The sequence below is a fragment of the Carcharodon carcharias genome, chromosome 5, assembly GCF_017639515.1.
Source record: "Carcharodon carcharias isolate sCarCar2 chromosome 5, sCarCar2.pri, whole genome shotgun sequence".
Lineage (NCBI taxonomy): Eukaryota > Metazoa > Chordata > Chondrichthyes > Lamniformes > Lamnidae > Carcharodon > Carcharodon carcharias.
Window position 1 is genome coordinate 37,260,468 of NC_054471.1, and position 23,762 is coordinate 37,284,229.

The 23,762-nt window shown below is 42.9% G+C and overlaps 1 protein-coding gene across 1 annotated transcript in view; it reads left to right on the forward strand.

The window, feature by feature from the left end:
• Positions 1 to 23,762, forward strand: part of LOC121278332 (regulator of microtubule dynamics protein 2) — a 163,692-nt gene that overhangs the window by 132,208 nt on the left and 7,722 nt on the right. Inside the window, exons 5-9 of the mRNA XM_041188638.1 lie at positions 795 to 870; positions 1,886 to 1,963; positions 15,465 to 15,563; positions 17,447 to 17,500; positions 17,624 to 17,701. Of these exons, the coding sequence (XP_041044572.1) occupies positions 795 to 870; positions 1,886 to 1,963; positions 15,465 to 15,563; positions 17,447 to 17,500; positions 17,624 to 17,701 (385 nt within the window). The remainder of the gene's footprint in view (positions 1 to 794; positions 871 to 1,885; positions 1,964 to 15,464; positions 15,564 to 17,446; positions 17,501 to 17,623; positions 17,702 to 23,762) is intronic.

The following is a 23,762-nucleotide window of genomic DNA, read 5'->3' on the forward strand; positions in this document are numbered from 1 at the left end:
CAAGCCTTCACTGAATCTTTACACCTTCATTCTGATTCTCTCCCCCTAGGCTCAAACTGACAGCCCATAAATTGGATCTTTAGTCTTCTGATCTTCATACCCTTGTCTTTCAATGTTTTTCTCCCGTTCTCCAGATACTAGGTCAAGTGCTTATTATCCCCACCACTTAGTTCAATGTCATCTACAAACGTCATTAACCATGGTACTTCCCACCTGCTCAGTTAGAACATCCATGACAATCAGGAAGAGGAAGGTGCCGAACCTTGGTGTAATGCAATTTTGGCTTCAAAACTCTCACTCTCCCCCACACTGCTTCTTACTCTTGCCTGGCACTCCTTGGACATGTCCTGTAAAAGTCGTACGTACTTCTCAGGGGCTGCCCAAATTCTAGTACATCTCCAGGCTTCCTTCCTAGGCTCCCTGTCATAAGTCTTCTCAGCCACAGGTGCATGCAAGTCAGTGTGTATCCAGTCCCAAGCCTGGGTAAATGGAGAGGGTTAGCGGTAGGAAGGGGACAGGCTTTAAAACCACCCACCAATTCCAAATGATGGTTGATATGAATGGAGTGAAATATTTTTTTTTTCAAAAAAGGAAAATTTCATTTATTGCAGGTGATTTCCAGTGATATTAAAGGAGTACCTGTGGGCAATCCGTAGCAAAAGATTGTCAGATGTTTGCATTAATTTTTGTGCTTATAGATATGTTTTCCACTTTCCTGTTCATTGTTCTCTTTATCAGATTATCAATATGATTGTGCTTTTCAGTGTAATGATTTTGTTTTTTGTTATTTGCAGGCTTGCAATTATTTGTGGGCATCTTTCCGAATGTGGAAGCATACAGGCTAAAATCAAGAATGGCTCTCTTTTCAAAGTAAGTTTGGCAGTTGCGCCAATTAACCATATTTTGCAATACTTTTGTGACAGATCAGAAAACTGTGCTCTTAAAATGCACAATCTTTACTTCTGTGTAGCGTGGGTGCGTAAATCTATAGTTGTGCCAGTATTGTGGTCCCTGAAACTGGGTACTGTACTGTTAGAAACAGCTTGTCTAGTTAGAAAGTATGACCAGGATTTTATGGCCCCTCCCTCCCGGCGGGGCCGTAAAATCCTGGTCGATGTCTTTAGAACAGGCAGGGATTGTTTTGATAAAAACAAAAATAAAAACAAAAAGCTGCGGATGCTGGAAATCCAAAACAAAAACAGAATTACCTGGAAAAACTCAGCAGGTCTGGCAGCAACGGCGGAGAAGAAAAGAGTTGATGTTTCGAGTCCTCATGACCCTTCAACAGAAGTCGGTTGCTTCAATCACCTCAAATAACCATTCTTCCATAGAAACTGGGGTAGGCCATTCAGGTTTTGTGCCTGCTCTGCCTTTCTTTTAGAACGTGGCTAATCTGTATGTTAACTTAATTTGCTTGCTTCAATTCCATATCCAGTCCCCAACAAGAATCTCTCACACTTACAAACTAGCTAAATACACCTTTTTAAAGACTTAGTCGACTAGGAAGCGACCTTGAAAAACGTGCCCGTTTTATATAGTCTATTAACGATAATGCATTTGTGTACCAAATCATGTAACATGACAGACAATGAGGTGATTGATTTCAATGAGGTGATTGAAAGGAGTTGATGTTGAAGAAAATAGGGGACATAAAAAAGAAATTCCAGAGTTCTGAATGTGATAACTAAAGGCATTGCCACCAATAGTGGAGACAAGAGACAGAAAGGAAGCGAGAATGGGACAAGGATATGGAAGGATTTTTAAACAAAGAAAGATTTTGAAACACTTTCTGAAATTGTGAAAGATATTTTTAGATTTAAGGCAATATTTACACATGATATCCTGTACTAACTAGTTGCTGCAAATATCATTTTTTTATAAATAGGATCATATAGACAAAGCAATTGAACTGAGGCCACAAGATCCCCTATTGTATCATCTGCTGGGAAGATGGCGCTATGCAGTAAGTTGGTGAATTCTGTAAAAATATCTTTGGACAAAAGTTCAGCTAGGCAGGGAGCAGGTGGAATGGTGTTCCCCTTCCAACTTATCTCAATTCTTTTAAAGCTTAGGGCATCCCACTATCCATGCTTTCTCAATCATCAGAGAGACTGTCTCTCCTAGGAACATACACAAGGCATTCTAGAATGCGAATAATTAACAACCACAGCTACCTATTCGACCCTGAGCTGAGTTTATGATCCCATTTCAACTCCAACACATAAATAAGGATAATAAATAATATTTGAGCTTAAGTATTGCTGAAAAAGAGGCATGTCAAAACTTTTTGTGTTGCCCTCATCAGGACACTTCGCAAGAATGCCAATATAAGGGGAAAACAGTAATTTATACCATATGGGAAGAAAATGCTGATTGGTTGGCAAGTGGACTCTGGTAGACGCATTGCCATGGAGAGTACACCAGTTGATGGTGACTGACAGTTAACTGCCAGTATTGTTTGAAGTTTAAACCAGGCAGCTTGACCCTGATGTGTTAAGGCCTTGCCCTGAGGAATAAGTCAGCAAATGGCTGTCACTTATTTTGTTCAGCTGGAACAAGTGGAATGTGTGTACATGTTCTTTCTATCTACAAAGAACAGGGCCCTGTGTATTAGTATATGTAGCTTCCAGTACACGCAAATGCACTGCACTGCTAGCCCGACTGAGAATCATAAATTGATTGTCAGCGTTATTCATGGCACACTGAGCATTATTTAGCAAATGTTGTCCAATCACGGAATCACATCAAATGTTGGACATTGCGTTTTGAGTTTTGCAAGCATGGGCTGGTTGGTTATGGTCTGTGACATGCTCATTGCGAACAGTGGCTATGACATGCTGTTTGATACGATCCATCTATCTTCGGGATGTTTGGCCTATGTACCTAGCATCACACTGGCACTGAAATTCACATACATTACTCATTTGTGTGATAGACAGAACATCTTTTTGGCTTGACGGCAGCATCCTGTTAATGGCGAATACCACTCATGTTGCTACTTCATAGTAGCAGCGTGAAACAGCTAGCTTCACCTATTGCTCAAATTCAGTCTCACATGCAACAGCCTGACATAGTCATCTTCACAGAATCATATCTTACAGTTAATGCCACCATCACCATCCCTAGGTATGCCCTGTCCCACTGGCAGGACAAACCCAGCAGAGTTGACGGCACAGTTGTATACAGTTGGGAGGGAGTTGCCCTGGGAGTCCTCTGGCTCCAGATCTCATGAAGTTTTATGGCATCAGGTCAAACATGGGCAAGGAAATCTCCTTTTGGTAGCCAAAACGGGAATGCAGATTATTATCTGAATGGCTATAAATTGAGAAAGGGGAATGTGCAACGAGACCTGGCCGTCCTTGTACACCAGTCACTGAAGGTAATCATGCAGGTGCAGCAGGCAGTAAAGAAGGCAAAGGGAATATTGGCCTTCATAGCCAGAGGATTCGAGTACAGGAACAGGGATGTCTTGCTGCAATTGTACAGGGCCTTGGTGAGATCACACCTGGAATATTGCATGCAGTTTTGGTCTCTTTATCTGAGGAAGGATGTACTTGCTATAGAGGGAGTGCAGCGAAGGTTTACCCGACTGATTCCTGGGATGGCAGGGCTGACACATGAGGAGAGATTGAGTCGATTAGGATTATATTCCTGGAGTTCAGAAGAATGAGGGGGGGATCTCATAGAAACCTATAAAATTCTGACAGGACTAGATAGGGTAGAAGCAGGAAGGATGTTCCCGCTGGTGGAGGAGTCCAGAGCCAGGGGTCACAGTCTGAAGAAATGGGGTAGACCATTTAGGACTGAGATGAGAAATTTCTTCACCCAGAGAGCGGTGAGCCTGTGGAATTCGTTACCACAGAAAGTAGTTGAGACCAAAACATTGTATGCTTTCAAGAAGGAGTTAGATATAGCTCTTATGGCGAAAGGGATCAAAGGATATGGGGAGAAAGCGGGAGCAGGCTATTGAGTTGGATGATCAGCCATGATCATAATGAATGGCGGAGCAGGCTCAAAGGGCCGAATGGCCTGCTCCTCCTAGTTTCTATGTTTCCTGCTGATTACATCCTACCACACCCTGTCAGCTGATGAATGAATAATCTTCTATATTGAGCACCACTTGGAAGAAGCACTCAGGGTGGCAAGGATACAGAATGTACCCTGGGTGGGGGACATCAATATCCATCATCAAGAGTTGCTCAGTAGCACCACTGCTCACCAAGCTGGTCGAGTCCTAAAGGACATAACTGCTAGACTTGGTCAGCAGCAGGTGCCGAGAGAACCAACAAGAGGTGAAAACCTACTTGACCTCATCCTCAACAATCTACTTTTCGCAGATGCGTCTGTCTATGACAGAATTAGCAGGAGTGACCACCTTACAGTCTTTGTGGAGACAAAGTCCTGTTTTCACATTGAAGATATGCCCCATTGTGTTGTGTGGCACGCCATAGTGCTAAATGGGATAGATTTTGATCAGATCTAGCAACTCTAAACAGCATCAAAGAGGTGTTGTGGGCCATCATCAGCAGCAGAATTGCATTCAACCACAATCTGCAACGTCATGACCCGGCATACCTCCCATCTACCATTACCATCAAGCCGGGGATCGAGACTGTTCAATGAAGTGTGCAAGAGGGCATGCCCGGAGCCACTAATCTGTGCAGACAGCAGAAGCATTGCTTTAACACTCCAATTGCCTACTTAATGTGGGCTCTAGTTGATGTTGATCCACTGGTACTGCAGTTCAGCCAGCAAATATGAGTTTCTGAAAGGAAGCGTAAACCGTGTGTGCAGGGGAGCCCCTTGTCCATTCACAGCCAGTCACTACTGTCCAGGCTCAAAGAGTGGGATGTTGGGTATGGAGAATGGGCACAAGCTAAAAATATCTTGAGCAGAGGCCTGCACGTTGCAATATTCACACACTATTTACTTATTAGTGAATTAGAAGCCCTTCTGATTCTTGAAGCCATAGATCCATTTTCACAAGAATATTGTCATGTGTGTCCAGGGGAAAGTTGCAAATTATCCTGAACCCCACAGTCCAATTCTACTGTTTCCACTTGCAAATGGATAAGTGATGAAATAGTTTGCTGTGGCAAACGTAGTATTCATCTGTATAATTCAAACATGAACTGCAGACTGACTGAGGTTGCTGGCATAAAACTTTATCTGCAGCAGGCAGGGTACCAAACCCAAACATTTTAAATTCTGGTTAAGTCCAGGCTGCAGCAGAGGATAACAGCAACACGAGGCAACACAGATGTGTGACAGTTGTGGGGAACTGCAATCTTCTGTGCAATTTTCCTTTCAGAATTGCAAGTATGTAACCTTGGGCTTATGCATTCTTTTAGTGGAATAAAGATATCTCCAAGCTCCACTCCTCCTCAGTAGTCTCCATGCAACTGAAGTTCCATGTGTTTCTTCCACCTGTTGCTCCTGCTGCTCCCACGAGCAAGAAATTGCATTTTTGTGGCCAGTGTCCCCTAATCTTCCTGAAAGTTGTCCAGCCACTCAAAATTCTGCACCAAAAGTAACAGAAAAACAAACGATCTGTCAACCAAGCATTCGCAGTGATTTAAATTGTAGCAGGTGACTTTCCGTTTAAATACTGTTGGAATTGGCTATTTCTATTCTGTACTAAATCATATCCTTAGATCAATAAATTATCACTTAATATCATGAGCAAATTCTGCTACAACTTAATAATTGATGATGACTGAAAAAAGGAGAAAATAGGTTATGAGAATAAACTGGCGAGAAATATAAAAACAGAGCTTCTACAGGTATAATAAAAGGAAAATAAACAATGATCCCTTAGAGGATGATACTAGGTACTAACAGGGGAAAAAAGGAAATTGCGGAGACTTTATATAAATATTTTGTATCTGTCATGAAAGGGAGGGAGGAACTTAAGACAATCATTATCACTTTATCACTAGAAAAAAAGTACTAGGCAAACTAGTGCGATTAAAGGCTGACAAGTCCCCTGATCCTGATGGCCTGCATCCCAGGGTCTGAAAAAAATGGCTGTACCTGGCGCACACATGCGCATAATGCCTGAGGCTTGTTAGCTCTCATGGTTCCCGACACCCCCCCCCCCCCCCCCCCCCCCCCCCCAATTTTCCAAAATTCCCTAGATTCTGGAAAGATACCAGCGGATTGGAAAACCACAAATGTAATGAACCTATTCAAGAAAAGAGGGAGACGGAAAGCAGGAAACTATAGATCAGTTAGCCTAATATCTGTCATTGGGAACATGCTGGAATCAATTATTAAGGAAATAATGACAAGGCATTTAGAAAATATTAATACAATCAAGCAGATTCAACATGATTTTATGAAAGGGAAATCGTATTTGACAAATTTATTAGAGTTCTTTGAAGATGTAACAAGCAGGTTGGATAAAGGGAAACCAGTAGATGTAGCATATTTGGATTTCCAAAAGGTGCCACATAAAAGGTTGATGCACAAGAAAAGAGACGGTTGTGCTGGCAGTAATACGTGGATGGAAGATTGTTTCCTGTTAATTAGCCAATCAGGATAAATGTGTCATTATCAGATTGGCAAGCTGTGACTAGTGTAGTGCCACAGGGATCAGTGCTGGGGCTTCAGCTATTTACAATCTATGTCAATGACTTGGATGAAGGGACCTAGTGTATGGTGGCAAATTTACTGATGATATAAAGATAGATGAGAAAGCAGGTTCTGAGGAGGACACCATCTGCAAAAAGATATAGATAGATTAAGTGAGTGGGCAAAAATGGCAAATGTGGGAAAATGTGAGGTTATCCATTTTGGTAGGAAGAATAGTCAAGCAAAAAAAATGTAAATGTAGCAAGACTGGGGAATGCTATATGGCACAGAGGGATCTAGGTGTCCTCGTACATGAAACAGAAAATGTTATCAGGCAAGTACAGCAAGTAATTAGGAAGGCAAACGAATGGAACGTTTGCCTTTACTGCAAGAAGATGGAGTATAAAAGTAGGTCTCGCTACAGCTGTAGTGCATTGGGGAGGTCCACACCAAGATATTGCATACAGTTTTGGTCTCCTCATTTAAGGAGGGATGTAATTGCATTGGAAGCAGTTCAGAAGGCTCACTAAATTGCTCTTTGGGATGAAGGGGTTGTATTATGAGGAAAGATTGAGCAGGTTGGGCCTATACTCATTGGAGTTTAGAAGAATAAGAGATGATTTTATTGAAATGTCAAGCTTCCTCAGAATCTTATACGGGTTAGATGCTGAGAGGATGTTTCTCCTCATGAGAGAGTTTAGAACTAGGGGGCATAATTTCAGAATAAGGGATCATCCATTTAGGATGGGGATGACGAGGAGTTTATTCTCTCAGCAGGTCGTGACTCTTTAGAATTCGCTACCCCAGCAAGCTGTGGAGACTGAGTCATTGAATTTATTCAGGGCTGAAATGGACCAATTCTTGAATGGCAGGAAAGTCAAAGATTATGCAAAACAGAGGAAAGTGGCGTTGAGGCCAAGAACATACCAGCCATGATATTATTGAATAGCAGAGCGGGCCCCAGGGGCCTTATGACCAATTCCTGCTTCTATTTCTTACTTTGTTTTGTTCTTATTTTCTTCTGATGTCACCAATCAGATTAGCAGAGTTAGCTTTGACTTTGGCAAGCATGTGCAAACACCCTGGCAAAAACAAGGGATTTGTCTGCCAACAAAGTTTGCTATTTACCAAACTTTAGCTCTCAGCACCCTACTATTTGGATTTGAGTCATGGATCTGCTACTGCCGTCACATCAAACCATTTGACCATTTCCACTTGCGCTATTTATGAAATATTGCTGGCATAAGCAGCAGGACAAGATACATAACACTGCTCCTTAAATGCGACAATACAACTAAAGTTGACACTTTGATCAAAAAAGAAATAGACACCAAGGCCATCTAACAATAAATGAAAAGAGAAAGAAGCAAGTTAGCGTTGCAGAAGGGATTTCTAAAACATTTTAACTTCCAACTTTTATGTTATCCATTTACTTTAATTAACTGAATGAATCATTTTAAACTTCACTGCTTTGTAGGATGTAAGTAAAGAAATCTGTTTTGTCTTTTTTAAAATGTCTGTCAGAATTATTAACTTGCAGTGAAATATTTAAGGCAAATAACATATGCAGCAGTTAGGCCAATTATTCTTTACAGTATTTTATAGCTCAATTTGGAATCTCTGGCCAGAGTCCATGTTATTAGAGACCTTATTAAATTGTTCATTCATGGCATAAGGGCATCACTAGTAAGGCCAGTATTTATTGCCCATCCCTATATGCCATTGATCAGATTTTGGTGAGCTTCCACCTTGAATAGAACTCAGTGGCTTGCTAGACCATTTCAGAGAGATGTCAAGAGTCAACCACATTGCCATGGGTCTGGAGTCACGTATAGGAAAGATCAGTTAAGGTCGGCAGATTTACATCCCTAATTTCTTTCTGTAGCAGCCTTTCGTCTCATAAGATGATGGCTTGAGCCATGGTGGTCAACCGTGTTAAGCATCACCTGGTGTCACTCAGGAACCTCACACTGGTTTGGCAGTCTCTAGCACATTTGAACATGGAACATAGGAATTAGGAGCTGGAGTAGCCCATTTGGCCCTTGAGCCTGCTCTTGCATCAACAAGATTATGGCTGATCTACTACCTCAACGCCATTTTCCCGCATTATCCCCATATCCCTTGGTACCTTCAATAACTAGAAATCTATCAATCTCTGTCTTGAATATACTCAATGCCAGCCTCCACAACCCTCTGAGGTAAATAATTCCAAAGATTTACCACCCTCTGAATGATGAAGTTCCTCCTCATTTCAGTCCTAAATGACCTACCTCTTATTCTGAGACTATGTTCCCTGGTTCTCGAGTCCCCAGCCATGGAAACGTCCCTCCTGCATCTACCCTGTGGATTCCTATAAAAATGTTGAATGCCTCAATGATATCATCTCTCATTCTTCTAAACTCTAAACGATATAGGCCAATCTCCTCAGTCTCTCCTCATAAGACAATCCCGCCATCGCAGGGATCAGTCTGATGAACCTTCGTCCCTTTTTGGCTGGTATATCCTTCCTTAGATAAGGAGACCAAACTGTACATAATACTCCAGGTGCAGTCTCACCCAAGGTTCTATACAATTGTAGCAAGACCTCTTTACTCCTGCACTCAAATCCTCTTGCATTAAAGGTTTGCTACATCTGCATCTTAGCTTGCAGTGACTTATGAATGAGAACACCCAGATCCCTTTGGACAACAATACTCTGCATTTCTGTTTTTCTAATCAAAATGTAGAACTTCACATTTATCCACATTATATTCCATCTGCCATATTCCTGCTCACTCACTTAACCTGTCTAAATCCCCTTGAAGCCTCTTTGCACCTTCCTCAAAACTCTCATTACCACCTAGTTTTATGTCATTAGCAAACATGGAAATATTATATTTGGTCCTCACATCCATTTCATTGATATAGATTGTGAAGGGCCCAAGCACTAATCCTGTGGTACTCCACTAGTCACAGCCTGCTAACTTAAGAATGACCCACTTATTCCTACTCTTTGTTTTCTCTCTGTTAACCATTTTTCAATCCACACCAGAATATTACCCAAACACACATGTGCTCTGATTTTGCTTTCTAATCTCCTGCCTGGGATCTTTTCAAAAGCCTTCTGAAAATCCAAATGCACCACATCCACTTGTTCCCCCTTATCTATTCTGCTAGTTTCATCCTCAAAAAACTCTAACAGGTTTGTCAAACATGATTTCTCTTGCATAAATCCATGTTGACTCTGCCTAATCCTACCATTATTTTCAAAGTGTCCAGTTCTCACATCCTTTATAATAGATTCTAACATTTTCCCTACTATAGATATCAAGCTAACAGACCTGTAGTTCCCCATTTTCTCTTTCCCTCCTTTCTTAACTAGCTGGATTGCATTTGCTATCTTCATTTCTGCAGGAACCCTTACAGAATCAATAGAATTTTGAAAGATGACCATCAATGTATCCAATATCTCTACAGATACCTCTTTAAACATTGCGATATAGATCATCGGGCCCAGGGGATTTATCAACTTTCAGTCCCATTAATTTCTCCAGTACTACTTTTTTACTAATATATATTTCTAATTTTTTTCACTTTCTCATTCTTGCCAGTCCCTTGGTTCTCTAGTATTCCTGGGAATTTTTTTGCATTTTCCTCCGTGAGGATAGACACAAAGTATTTGTTTAGTTTCTTTGCCATTTCCTTATTCCCATTATAAATTCTCCTGTCTCTGCCTGTTAGTGGGCCCGCTTCTATGCTAATCTTGTCTTTTTACATACCTATGGAAGCTTGTACCGTCCATTTTTATGTTTCTTGCTAGTTTACTTTCATATTCTATTTTCTCTTTATCGATGTCTTAGTCCTCCTTCACTGAATTCTAAAATGCTCCCAGTCTTCAGGCTTACTACTTTTTTGACAACTTTATAAGCCTCTTCCTTTGACCTAATACAATCTTTCACTTTACTTTTTAGCCGTGGCTGGATCACCTTTCCTGCTGGGCTTTTGTGCCTTAAAGGAATGTAAATTTGTTGTAAACCATGTATTAATTCTTTAAATACTAGCCATTGCCTGTCAACTGTCATAGCTTTTAATGTAGTTTCCCCAATCTACCAAAGGCCTTCATAGTTTCCTTGTTTAGATTTAAGATCCTAGCTTTGGATTGAATTGCATCACTTTCAAACTTAATGTAAAATTCTATCCTATTATTGTCACTCTTTCCTAGGGACACCTTTACAACAAGAATATTACTTAGCTCTTTCTCATTGCGCAATAATAGATCTAAAATAGCCCATTGTATAGTTGGTTGCTCAACATACTGTTCTAGAAAACCATCTCGTATACATTCCAGGAATTCATCCTCCACAACATTAGTGCTAATTAGGTTTACCCAGTCTATATATATATATATTGAAGTCCCCCATGATTACTGTATTATCCTTGTTGCATGCACCTCTAATTTTCCTGATCTATACTGTGCCCTGCATTACCATTACTTTTTGGTGGCCTATAAAAATCTGCTCCCAATGTTTGATGTCCCTTGCTGTTTCTTAGCTTCACCCAAACTGATTCTACATCTTGATCTTCTGATCTAAGATCCTCTGTCACTAATTTATTGACCTCATCCTTTATTAACAGCGCTACCCCACTTCCTTTTCCTATTTGCTTATCCTCACTAAATATCAAATACCCTTGAACATTCAGTTCTCAGCCTTGTTCACCCTGCAACCACGACTCCGTAATTAAAATTAGACCATACCTGTTTACTTTCATTTGTGCCATCAATTCATCTACCTTGTTGCAAATGCTGTCTTATTTAATTCTGTCTTATTATTCTCGCAACCATCCAGCCTTATCTGCTGGCGCACTGGTAAGTTTGTACACTCTGTTCCTTCCTGCCACACACAGATTATTAAGTTCCTTATTGCTACCTTGTTCTCTTGCCTTGTCCTCTCTCTTTAATTTATCACATCTTCCCTGACTTAATCCCTCCCATTTGCTACTGAGGCTTATTTTTTGGCCTTTGTCTTCTTTTGGCCTTCTTCTCATGGTCCTCTTCTCAGCCAGCTGAACATTTCTCTTCTGCTCACCTCTTCCAATGCCCTTCCCGTCACCCTCCGGAGGTCATGACCATCAGCGACTGTCTCCCAATTGCCGGTGTCAATATCCGCCATCTTCGTATCTCACTTTCAGGTGTCCTTGTAGTAGAAGTATGGACACCCAGGAGTCATGACCCAGTGGCCAATTCACCATATAGAAGGTCTCTGGGTATATATACAAGATCCATCTGTTGAATGTGGCTGAGCCAGCACAGACAACGTTGACTTAACAATGAGTGTATGCAGATGGAATTATCACACCACAGGACCTCTGAGTATGGTGACCTTGTCCTGCCAAGAGATGCCGAGGATATCTGAGACAGCAAAGGTGGAAACTGTTAAGACTTTTCTCCTTCCGAGTATATGTTGTCTGGGTCTCACCACTGTAGAGGAGTGAGCTGAGGACCCAGGCTTGGTAGACTTGCGATTTGATGTTCTTACTCAATTTGCTGTTGTTCCTCACACTCTTATTCAGCTTGCACATAACAACTGCAGCTTTTGCTTTGCATTGTTGATTTCAGCATCAAGCCATAGATTGCTGGTGATTGTAGAACCTAAATATGTAAAGACATCAATAACTTGCAGCATTACATTGTCAATTCTGATAGATGGTAGTATGGCAATGTTCTGGACTATGACATTTGTCTTCCTGCTGCTGATGATTAAACCAAACTCTTTACAGGCATCAGAGAGTCTGTTGGTTTGCCACTGCAGATGTTTGTCAGTATGGAATGTTAGTTCAGCATCCATTAGCGTAGAGCAGTTCTCTGATGACGACTTGGTGCACCTCCGTCTTGGATCTCAGGGCAAGCAAGGCTGAACAGCTTTCTGTCAGTTCTGGTAGTAAGTAGACATCCTCTGTAGATGACGTGAAGGCATATCATAGCAGCCAAGAGAAGAATATATCAAAGAGTGTCAAACACAAACCTGTTTGACTCCACTGCTGATCTCAAAGATTTCTGATGTTACTCTATCATAGTTGACTTTACCCGTCATGTTGTCATGAAACCTGGGAATCACATTGAGCAGCTTTGGTGGGCAGCTAATTGTCTCCAGCAGCTTAAATAGACTGCCTCTGATCTTGTGGTCTTGGTGAGATTTATGAAGGCAACACAAAGTGGCCTTCTTTGTTTATGGAATTTCTCTTGCAGCTGTCGGGCTGAGAAGATCATGTCAATTGTAGATCTTCCAGTTCTGAAACCATACTGGGATTCGGGATGGATGTGTTCGGCCAAGACCTGCAGCCTAACGAGGACAATATAGGCAAAAATTTCGCTCAATTGCTCAGCGTGGAGATGCCTCAATTGATGTTGCAATTACTGTGTTTGCCCTTGTTCTTATACAGGGTCACAATCCTTGTATCATGCAAATCCTGGGACACAGCCCTTCCCTCCAGCAAAGACAGAGAAGCTCATGCAGGTGCTGCAGGAGAGCCGGTTTCCCATGCTTGATGAGGACAGGCAGTATAGCACTAGCACCTGGCACTTTGCCCATGGCAAGCAAGTCAGTTACTTTGCTATGTTCCTCCACTGGTTCAATATTCATCTCTGCCATGATGGGCAGTCTTTGTTATAGTGCCTAGAGCTTCCTCGGTTACAGGGGTTTACCTAGAATACAGCTCATGGTGGTGTTCCACCCATCTCTGCAACTGTTTATTGCAGTTGGTGATGATGTCCCCTGCCGTTGTTTTTGATGGGAGTTGTTTTTGCTGATTGATCCCTTCAAACATATTCCTGACATTCCCTGTGTTGAAGAACGTCTGGATATTCTGGTAGAGGTGTAACCAGTAGAGGTGTAACTCACTGGAGGAGGAGGCTCCGCAAATATCCCCATCCTCAATGATGGGGGAGCCCAGCACATCAGTGTAAAAGATAAGGCTGAAGCATTTAGTACAATCTTCAGCCAGAAGTACCAAGTGGATGATCCAACTCGACCTCCTCCGGAGGTCCCAAGCATCACAGATGCCAGACTTCAGTCTATTCGATTCACTCCACGTGATATTAAGAAATGGCTGATGGCACTGGATAGTGCAAAGGCTATGAACCCTGACAATATTCTGGCAATAGTAATGAAGACTTGTGCTCCAGAACTTGCCGTGCCCCTAACCAAGCTGTCCCAATACAGCTACAACACTGGCATCTACCCGGCTATGTGAAAAATTGCCCAGGTATGTCCTGTACGCAAAAAGCAGGACAAATCCAACACGGCCAATTACTGCCCCATCAGCCTACTCTCAATCATCAATAAAGTAATGGAAGGAGTCATCAACAGTGCTATCAAACGGCACTTGCTTAGCAATAACCAGTTTGGGTTCCGCCAAGGCCACTCAGCTCCTGACCTCATTACAGCCTTGGTTCAAACATGGATAAAAGAGCTGAACTCCTGAGGTGAGGCGAGAGAGACTGCCCTTGACATCAAGGCTGCATTTGACCAAGGAGCCCTAACAAAACTTGAGTCAATGGGAATTGGGGGAAACTCTTTGCTCGTTTGAGTCATACATAGCACAAAGGAAGATAGTTGTGGTTGTTGACGTTCAGCCATCTCAGCTCCAGGACATCTCTGCAGAAGTTCCTCAGGGTGGTGTCCTAGGCCCAACCATCTTCAGCTGCTTCATCAATGACCTTCCATCCATCATAAGATCAGAAGTGGGGACATTCGTTGATGATTGTAAAATGTTCACCATTCGCGACAACTCAGATGCTGAAGTAGTTCACATCCAAATGCAGCAAGACCTGGACAATATCCAGGCTTGGACTGATAAGTGGCAAATAACATTTGCGCCACACAAGTGCCAGACAATGACCACCTCCAACAAGTGAGAATCTAACTATTGATCCTTGACGTTCAATGACATTACCATCCCTGAATCCCCCGCTATCAACATCCTGGGGATTACCATTGATCAAAAACTGAACTGTAAATGCTGTGGCTACAAGAGCAGGTCAGAGACTAGAGATCCGACGACGAATGACTCACCTGTTGACTCCCCAACGTCTGTCCATCATCTACAAGTCACAAATCAGGAATGTGATGGAATACTCCCCACTTGCCTGGATGAGTGCAGCTCCCACAACACTCGAGAAGCTACAAAACAGCCCGCTTGATTGGCACCACATCCACAAACATTCACCCCCTCCACCACCGATGCACAGTAGCAGCTGTGTACACCATGTACAAGATGCACTGCAGGAATTAACCAGGGCTCCTTTGACAACAGCTTCCAAACCTACGACCACCACTATGTAGTAGGGCAAGGGCAGCTGATAGATGGGAGCACCGCCACCTGGAAGTTCTCCTCCAATTCACTCACCATCCTGACTTGGAAATATATTGCCGTTCCTTCAGTGTCGCTGGGTCAAAATCTTGGAACTTGCTTCCTAACAGCACGAGATGAGTATACCTACACCACATGGATTGCAATGGTTCAAGAAAGCTGCTCACCATCACCACCTCGAGGGTGATTAGGGATGGACAAGAAATAACTGACCTTGCTAGCAACACTCACATCTCATGAAATAAATTTTTAAAAATTAATGATTGCAGTATCTTTTTCTAGAATGTATTTCTTATACTGTCAGTAACATGATAAAGCTTTTGGATTAGTCTTTCATCCCTAAGTGCATCTTTCAACAAGACTTTGATCACCAGAAGTTAATGTGCAACCACATTTATCTTTTAGTTAATTGTTTTTAAAATTAAAATTATTCCCATATTTAGGATAAATTAAAATTATTCCATTGTATATTGTTACACTAAACTGATTCATTTGGTTCCATTGTTATATATGCTAATAATGTTTGAGTTAATGGTTTGCAGGCTTCACAGTTGTCATGGCTAGAAAGAAAGGTGGCTGCAACATTGTTTGGCGAGCCGCCAAATTCAACCGTACAGGATGCTTTGCAGTGTTTCCTCAAGGTAATTAACTTTTGCCATTTATTCAGTTCTAAGTATCTTGCTTGCTGTCTAGTTATGAGTCAAATGTTAATTTTAATTTTAAAGTATTTGAGAGTGAAGCCAAAACTTCAGGCCATTTAAATACTGCATTTATCTATTCGTGTCATTTATCACTTGCAATCTTGTTCATCCTTCAAGGTGACAATGTTCATCATCTGAGGTGTTTGGTTGGCATCCAGGGGCTATTTAGTTGATTGTTAGGGCTGATCTGCGCCCGGAAGTTTCTGCTGCAAATAGAGTCATAGAGGTGTACAGCACAGAAAAAGGCCCTTCGTCCCATCGAGTCTGCACCTGACAAACAAGTACCTAACTATTCTAATCCCATTTTCCAGCACTTGGCCCATAGCCTTGTATGCCATGGCATTGCAAGTGCCCATCCAAATACTTCTTAAATGTTATGAGGGTTTCTGCCTCTATCCCCTTTCAGGCAGTGAGTTCCAGATTCCCACCAGCCCCTGGGTGAAAGAATTCTTCCTCACATCCCTTCTAACTCCAGGATAGACAAATGCCTAAGTCGCCGAGAGTAGGGGACCCTCCTTGGTTTGGCCCGCCTAGTAAGGCGGTTTATTGGAGTGTAGCCGCTGACAAACATTAACAACCAATTGGAGCCACAGGTGAGAGCTGGGTGAAGATGAGGTCCAATACAAGATGGACCACTCCAAAGAGTGCAGCAAACCCAGCTATGAGAGGTGCTACCTCTCCCTTACACCCCATCACTTGCATTAGGCAGATATAGAAACAAGGGCTGCTTAATACAGACAGCTAGTACAGGCTGAAGTGCTTGTATTTTGACCTAGTTTTTAGTATTTACATTTTTCCTGGTTCTTAATCCTCCACTCCTGAAGTTGGTGACACATTCTGGAATACAGTTCAATGGGTGTTGCCAGCATCCAAGTTTATATGTTGACTTAAATTGCAAGTTCAGCACTTTCAGTTATGAGATATTTCATATGTCCTTGCCCAAGAGTTTCCAAATGTATATTCTAGCAAGGGTTACTGGGGAGCAACCAAGAACAGAAATTCTGGCTGTCTTAATTTTCTAGTTGTAAGATCTTAGGCAAGCCTAGGACAAGAATAAGCCATTTAACCCATCTCCCACTTTCAGTCAACTAACTCAACTAGTATTGCTGAAAAGAGACATTTTGTCAGGACAATCACAAGAATACTAATGTCACCAGTTAATGGTGACTGACAGTTAACTGCGAAAGCATTGTTTGAAATTTAAACCAGGCAGCTTGACTCTGGTCAAGCCATTGCCCTGAGGAATGAACCAACAAATGGCTATAACTTACTTTGTTTAGCTGAAACAGGAACAATGTGCGTGCACATGTTCTTTCTCCATGCTGCTTAGTTTAAATTTCAAACGTGCTTTGGCAGTATACTGCCCTTAGCATAGCAAATGTCCTAAGGGACTTCACTGGAGCGTGATAAAAACAAAATTTGACTCCGAGCCACATAAGCACACATTAGGACAGGTAATCAAAGGTTTGGTCAAAGTGGTAGGTAATATGGTGTGCCTTAAAAGAGGGGAAAGCGAGGCAGAGAGTTTTAGGGATGGGACATCAGAGCTCAAGGCCCTGGCAGATGAAGGCACAGCACTGATGGTGCAGCAATGAAGATCAGCATTCTATATTGCAACTCAGCCAACCTTCCGATCCATGAGTTGCACCATTGGAGATTTGCTAATCAGCCAGCTTACCTATCAAGCTGAGTCTCATGGTCTGCCATGTAAATTAGCTGCTCAGTTCTCACTTTGAATTCTGACTGTCACCCCAACTCAGCTCAATCCTTTAATTCTCGAGCGTAACCTGTCAGTAAATATGTATTTGTCTCCTGTTTTCCAGGTAGAGGAACTACACCCAAGATATTCCAAAGCTAATTGTGTATATATAACAAAGGTGGGTACCACGTTTTCCTTGTCCCTTAGAAATTTCATGTGCAGTTCTGTTTATAAACTCAAGACCATCATGTTCAAAGTTGTTTAAGCTCCATTTCTGCAAATTCTTTTGTTTTACCTTCAGTGTTACAGAGAACTTGGACAAACCAACAACGCACAAATGTGGTGTGACATGGCAGCATCCTTTCCCAACAATACAGAGGTATTTAAAATTTAATCTGTGCTTAACATTGTTTACGATGCACCTCCCCAGCAATTCCGTGAATTTCTCCTGTGAATAGCTGAGTCTGACCTCTGCCTGGGCTGAGGTGGGTAGCACTAAGAGCGTTATAATGGCTTCAGTAACCTTATACTGGGAAGGGAAAAATGTCCAAGATTTGTTTCCTAAAGATAATTAAATAGCTGTCATTAGAATTATGCATTTGTGGATAGTAAACAACAAGATCTGGCTTGGCCGTAACATCACCTGCCTCCTGTGGCAGCCTTCCATCTCGTAAGACAATGGTTTGCGCCATGGTAGTCTACTCTGTGTTAAGCATTGCCTGGTGTGGCTCTGGAGCCCCATTCTGACATGGCAGTCCCTGCTGCATTTCCAGCAGAGGAAGACAGTGAGCTGAGAAGGTGCACAATTCTCTTGCCTCTATTTTCTCTTGGCCCTCTTCTCAGCCAACTGAGCTTTTAGTTTCTGCTCACCTCTTTAGATGCCCTTCCAAGCAGTCAGCCTCCAGAGGTCACGGCCATCAGCGACTGTCTCTCATTTGTCAGTGTTGATGCCCACCATCTTCATACCTCGCTTGCAGGTCACCACCGCTGAGGAGCACACTGAGGACGCAGGCTTGATCAGCTTGCAGTTTGATGTTCTCAGTCAGGCTGCTGTTGTTCCACACTCTTACTCAGCTTGGACATAACAGCTGCAGCTTTTTGGATGCATGTGTTAACTTCAGCAACAAGTGAGAGATTGCTGATGATTGTGGAGCCTAGATATGTGAAGCTATTGCCAATGTCCAGTGTCACACTGTCAAAGCTGATAGATGGTGGTACAGCAACATCCTGTAACATGACCTTTGTCTTCCTGATACTTACAGGTGTGAGAGAGCATCCATTTGTCACTACAGGTGTTTCTCAGTATGGAATGTTAGTGTGCCATTGCCAGCATAGAGCAATTCTTTGATGAGGACTTGGTTCTCAGGCATGTAAGGCTGAACAGCTTTCCATCAGTTCTGCTATGTAAGTAGATATACTGTGTAGATGATGTGCAGGCATATGATAGCAAAGAGAAGAATATGCCAAAGAGTGTCAGTGCTAGAACACAACTTTGTTTGAACCAACTGTGGTTCTCAAAGGGTTCTAATGTTGCATCGTCATAGCCGACCTTACCCATCATGTTGTAATGGAAAGAGATCACATTGAGCAGCTTCGGTGGGTAGCCAGTTGTCTCCAACAGCTTAAATAGACCACCTCTGTTCACATGGTCGAAAGCCTTGGTGAGATTGACGAAGGCAATATATAGTGGTCTCCTTTGTTCATGGCATTTCTCTTGCAGCTACTGGAGTGAGATCAGATCAATTATAGATTCCAGTCTGCAACCACACTGGGATTTGGGATAAATGCGTTCAGCCAAGATATACTGTTTGACAAGGGTAACACAGGCAAATATTTTTCCCATGATGCTCAGCATGGAAATGCCTCAATTGTTGTTGCAATCGCTGCGGTTGTCTTTGTTCTTTTACAGGTTCATAGTATTTGCATCCTGCATATGGTTCACTAATGTTCTTTAGGGAAGGAAATCTGCCATCCTTACCTGACCGGACCTACATGTGACTCCAGACAACAGCAACATGGTTGACTCCTAACTGCCCTCTGAAATGGCCTAGCAAGCCACTCATTTATGTCAAACCGCTATGAAGTCTAAAAGGAATGAAACTGGAGGGACCACCTGGCATCTACCTAGTCACCAGAAATGACAATAGCGCACTCAGTCGACCTTGAAAATCCCTCCTTGCTAACATCTGGGGGCCTGTGCCAAAATTAGGAGAGCTGTCCCACAGACTAGTCAAGCTACAGCCTGACATAGCCAGACACGCAGAATCACACCTTACAGTCAACACCATCAGCATTACTGGGTATGTCCTGTCCCGCCAACCTCATCATCGACTCTGGATCCCATGAAGTCACATGGCATCAGGTCAAACATGGACAAGGAAACCTCCTGCTGGTTACCACCCACCAACATCACCCCTGTCCACCTCTCATGTACACCACTTGGAGCAAACACTGAGGGTGGCAAGGACATAGAATGCACTCTGGATGGGGGACTTCAATGTCTATCACCAAAAGTGGCTCAATAGCACCACAACTGAATGAGCTGGTCGAATCCTGAAGGACATATCTCTAGACTAGGTCTGCGGCAGTGGTGAGGGAACCAACAAGAAGGGAAAACCTACTTGACCTCTTCCTCACCAACCTAGATGTCGCAGATGCATCTGTCCATGATAGTATTGGTAGGAGTGAATACCACACAGTTCTTGTGGAGATGAAGTCCTTTCTTCACAGTGAGGATACCCTCCATTGTGTTGTTGAACCTACCACCGTGCCAAATGGGATAGATTTCGAACAGATCTAGCAGCTCAAAACTGGGCATTCGTGAGGCGCTGTGGGCATTCAGCAGCAGCAGTATTGTATACAACCACAATCTGTAACCTCGTGGCCCAGCATAACCCCCACTGTGCCATTACCTGCAAGCCGGTGGATCAACGCTGATTCAATGAAGTGCAGAAAGGCATACCAGGAGCAGCACCAGACATACCTAAAAAATAAGGTATGAACCTGGTGAAGTAACAACATCGGACTATTTGCATGCCAAGCAGCAGAAGCAGTATGCGATAGACAGAGCTAAGTGATCCCACACCGAACGGATAGAAGCTAAGTGATCCCACACCGAACGGATAGAATCTCAGTTCTGCAGTCCTGAGACATCCAGTTGTGAATGATGGTGGTCAATTAAACAACTAACTAGAGGAAGAGGCTCCATAAATATCCCATCCTCAATGATGGGTGAGCCCAGCATTTGCAACAGTCTTCAGCCAGAAGTGACAAATGGATGATCTACTTCAGCCTCCTTCTGAGGCTCCCAGCATTTCAGATGCCAGTCTTCAGCCAATTCTATTCACCCGATATCACGAAATGGCTGAAGGCACTGGGGATACTGCAAAGGCTGTGGGCCATAACAATATCTGGCACTAGTACTGAAGACTTGTGCTCCAGAACTAGCCCTACCCCCTTGCCAAACTGTTCCAGCACAGCTACAACAAATGCATCCACCCAGCAATGTGAAAAATTGCCTGGGTATGTTCTGTCCAATAGAAGCAAGTCAAATCCAACCTAGCCAATTACTGCCCCATCAGTCTACTCTCGATCATCAGCAAAGTGATGGAAAGTGTCATCGACAGTTCTGTCAAGCGGCACTTACTCAGCAATAACTGCTCACTGACGCTCAGGTTGGGTTCCGCCAGGGCCACTGAGCTCTGACCTTGTTACAGTCTTGGTCCAAACACGGACAAAAGAGCTGAACTCCAGAGATGAGGTGAGAGTGACTGCCCTGGACATCAAGGCATTTGACCAAATATGGCATCAAGGAGTCCTAGCAAAACTGGAGTCAATAGGAATCGGTGAAAACTCTCCACTGGTTGGAGTCACAAATAACCACAAAGAAGATGTTTCTGATTATTGGGACTGAGTCTTCTCAGCCCCAGGACATTATTGCAGGAGTTCCTCAGAGTAATTTCCTAGGTCCAACTATCTCCAGTTGCTTTATCAAGACCTTCACTCTGTCGTAAAGTTAGAACTAGGAATGTTCACTTATTTTTGTACAATATTCAACACCATCCACGAATCCTCAGGTACTGAAGCAATTCATATTGAAATGCAGCAGGACCTGGACAACATTCAGACTTGGATTAATAAGTGGCAAATAACCACACAAATGCCAGGCAATGACCACCCCTAACAAGAGGGAATCCAACCATCTCGCCTTGACATTCAATGGTATTACTGTCACTGAATCCCTCACTATCAAATTCTTGGGGGTTGCCATTGACCAAAAAAGAACTGGACCACCAATATAAATACTGTGACTACAAGAGCAGGTCAGAAGCTGGGAACTCTGCAGCGTGTAATTGACCTCCTGATTCCCCAAAGAATGTCCACCATCTAGAAGGCATAAGACAGGAGTATGGTGGAATACCCTCCTCTTGCCTGGATGAATGCCGCTTCAACAATACCCGAAGCTCGACACCATCCGGGACAAAGAAGCCCACTTGACTGACATGCCATCCGCACCTTCAACGTTCACTCCCTCCACCACTGAGGTATAGTGGCAGTATTGTGTACTATACACAAGATTCACTGCAGCAACTCATCAACTCACCAAGGCTCCTTTGACAGCACCTTCTAAACCCGCGCCCTCGAGTATCCAGAAGGATAACGGCAGCAGATGCTTGGGAACACCACCACCTGCAAGTTGCCCTCCAAGGCACACACACCATCCCAACTTGGAACAATATCACCATTCCTTCACAATTGCTGGGTCAAAGTCCTTGAACTCCCTTCCCAACAGCACTGTCACTGTCGGTGTACCTACTCCACATGGACTGCAGCAGTTCAAGGTGGCGGCTCGCTACCCCTTTTCAAGGGCATTCAGGATGGGTAATAAATGCTGGCCTAGCCAGCAATGCCCACATTTCTGTGAAAGAATTTTTAAAAAATCCTAGGGCACTGCTGCCTCCCTCCAGCAAAAACAGAGAAGATCACACAGATACTGCAGGAGTGCCAGTTTACCATGCTTGATGAGTTCAAGCGGTATAGCATCAGCACCTGCAGCTTTTCCCATGTAAGCAAGTCAATAGTTTTGCTAAGCTCCTCCAATGTGCTTTTGATATAGTGTTGCCATGCCAGGTAGGCTTTTTATGGTGTCCAAAGCTTCCTCAATGATAGTGCTCTCCCTAGAATACAACTCAACATAATGTTCCACCCGTCTCTCCAACTGTTTTTGTCAGTGATGTCCTCCCCTGCCTTTGTTTTCAGTGAAGCCATTTTCTTTCCTGATGGACCTGTTGCCTTTTTGATCCTTTCATGTGTGCTCCTGTGTCAAAAGCCGTTTGGATATTCTGACAGAGTTGTAACCAGCAGTCATGAGCAGTTTGTTGGACTTTATTTCCAGCGACTGTTAGAGCATTCAGAGCTTTTTCCTTCAAATCTGTTACAATTAATGAGAATGAACTGCTTGGCGTCAATGACAGGTTCTATCACAGTGATGTTAGCCTTAAACCACTTAGAATTTGTCCACTTTAGCTTTCCATATGCAATGTAGGTGGTGTCTCGAAGTATGTTCTATTTTGCAAATGTGCCCTCGGAATGCCTGAGAGCCCCTGTTCAATCGAGTCAGGGAAATGTTTGTTTTTATCTGGATAGGCAGTATGGCTGATATTCTTATGATGATGGCATTTCTGCTTTGAATAATTAGGCTTCTTCAAAGCTTGCATCCTCACCGTAGTGCACACTCGGGAGTGATTTGTATCACAGTCAGCGCTGAGGCAACTACGTATGTTGAGAATGCTGTAACATCCTGTCCCCTGCAATTGGGTGGCAATAAGGGTATTACAGTTGGCTTTCATGTTGTTCGTTCTTGAGTTAGGGAGAGGAAAGTTGTCCAAAGTTCCAGTTCCTATTGACAATGAAAGCATATGTACCTGAATCTTAGGATTGGATCTAGTTTGGTTGTGACATCACCTGCAGTCAAATTAACAAGGAAACAAAGAACATTTGCGTATGAAACTTAGATCAACACCAGTGTCATCATACCCCAGCAAGGTGTCATTGTCTTCAGAAAAGGAAAAAAACCTGATATTAGAGTTCCTTCTTCCTCTTTTTCTTTGTTTTTCCTAATCCTTTTCTGCTACTGAAGCTCATGAGCATTCTCTTGTCGCTCTCATTCATAAAAAAAGTACTTTTGAGATGCTTTTTACTTTAATCATTTATGGTTCTTTCCGCTAGTCTTTCATGGAATGTGGGTGTCACCAGCAAGGCCAGCATTTGTTGCCCATCCTGAATTGCCCTTGAACTGAATGGTTTGCTAGGCCATTTCAGAAGGCAGTTAAGAATCAACCACATTGCTGTGGGCCTGGAGTCACATGTAGGCCAAACCAGGTAAGGATGGCAGATTTCCTTCCCTAAAGGACATTAGTGAACCAGATAAGTTTTTACGA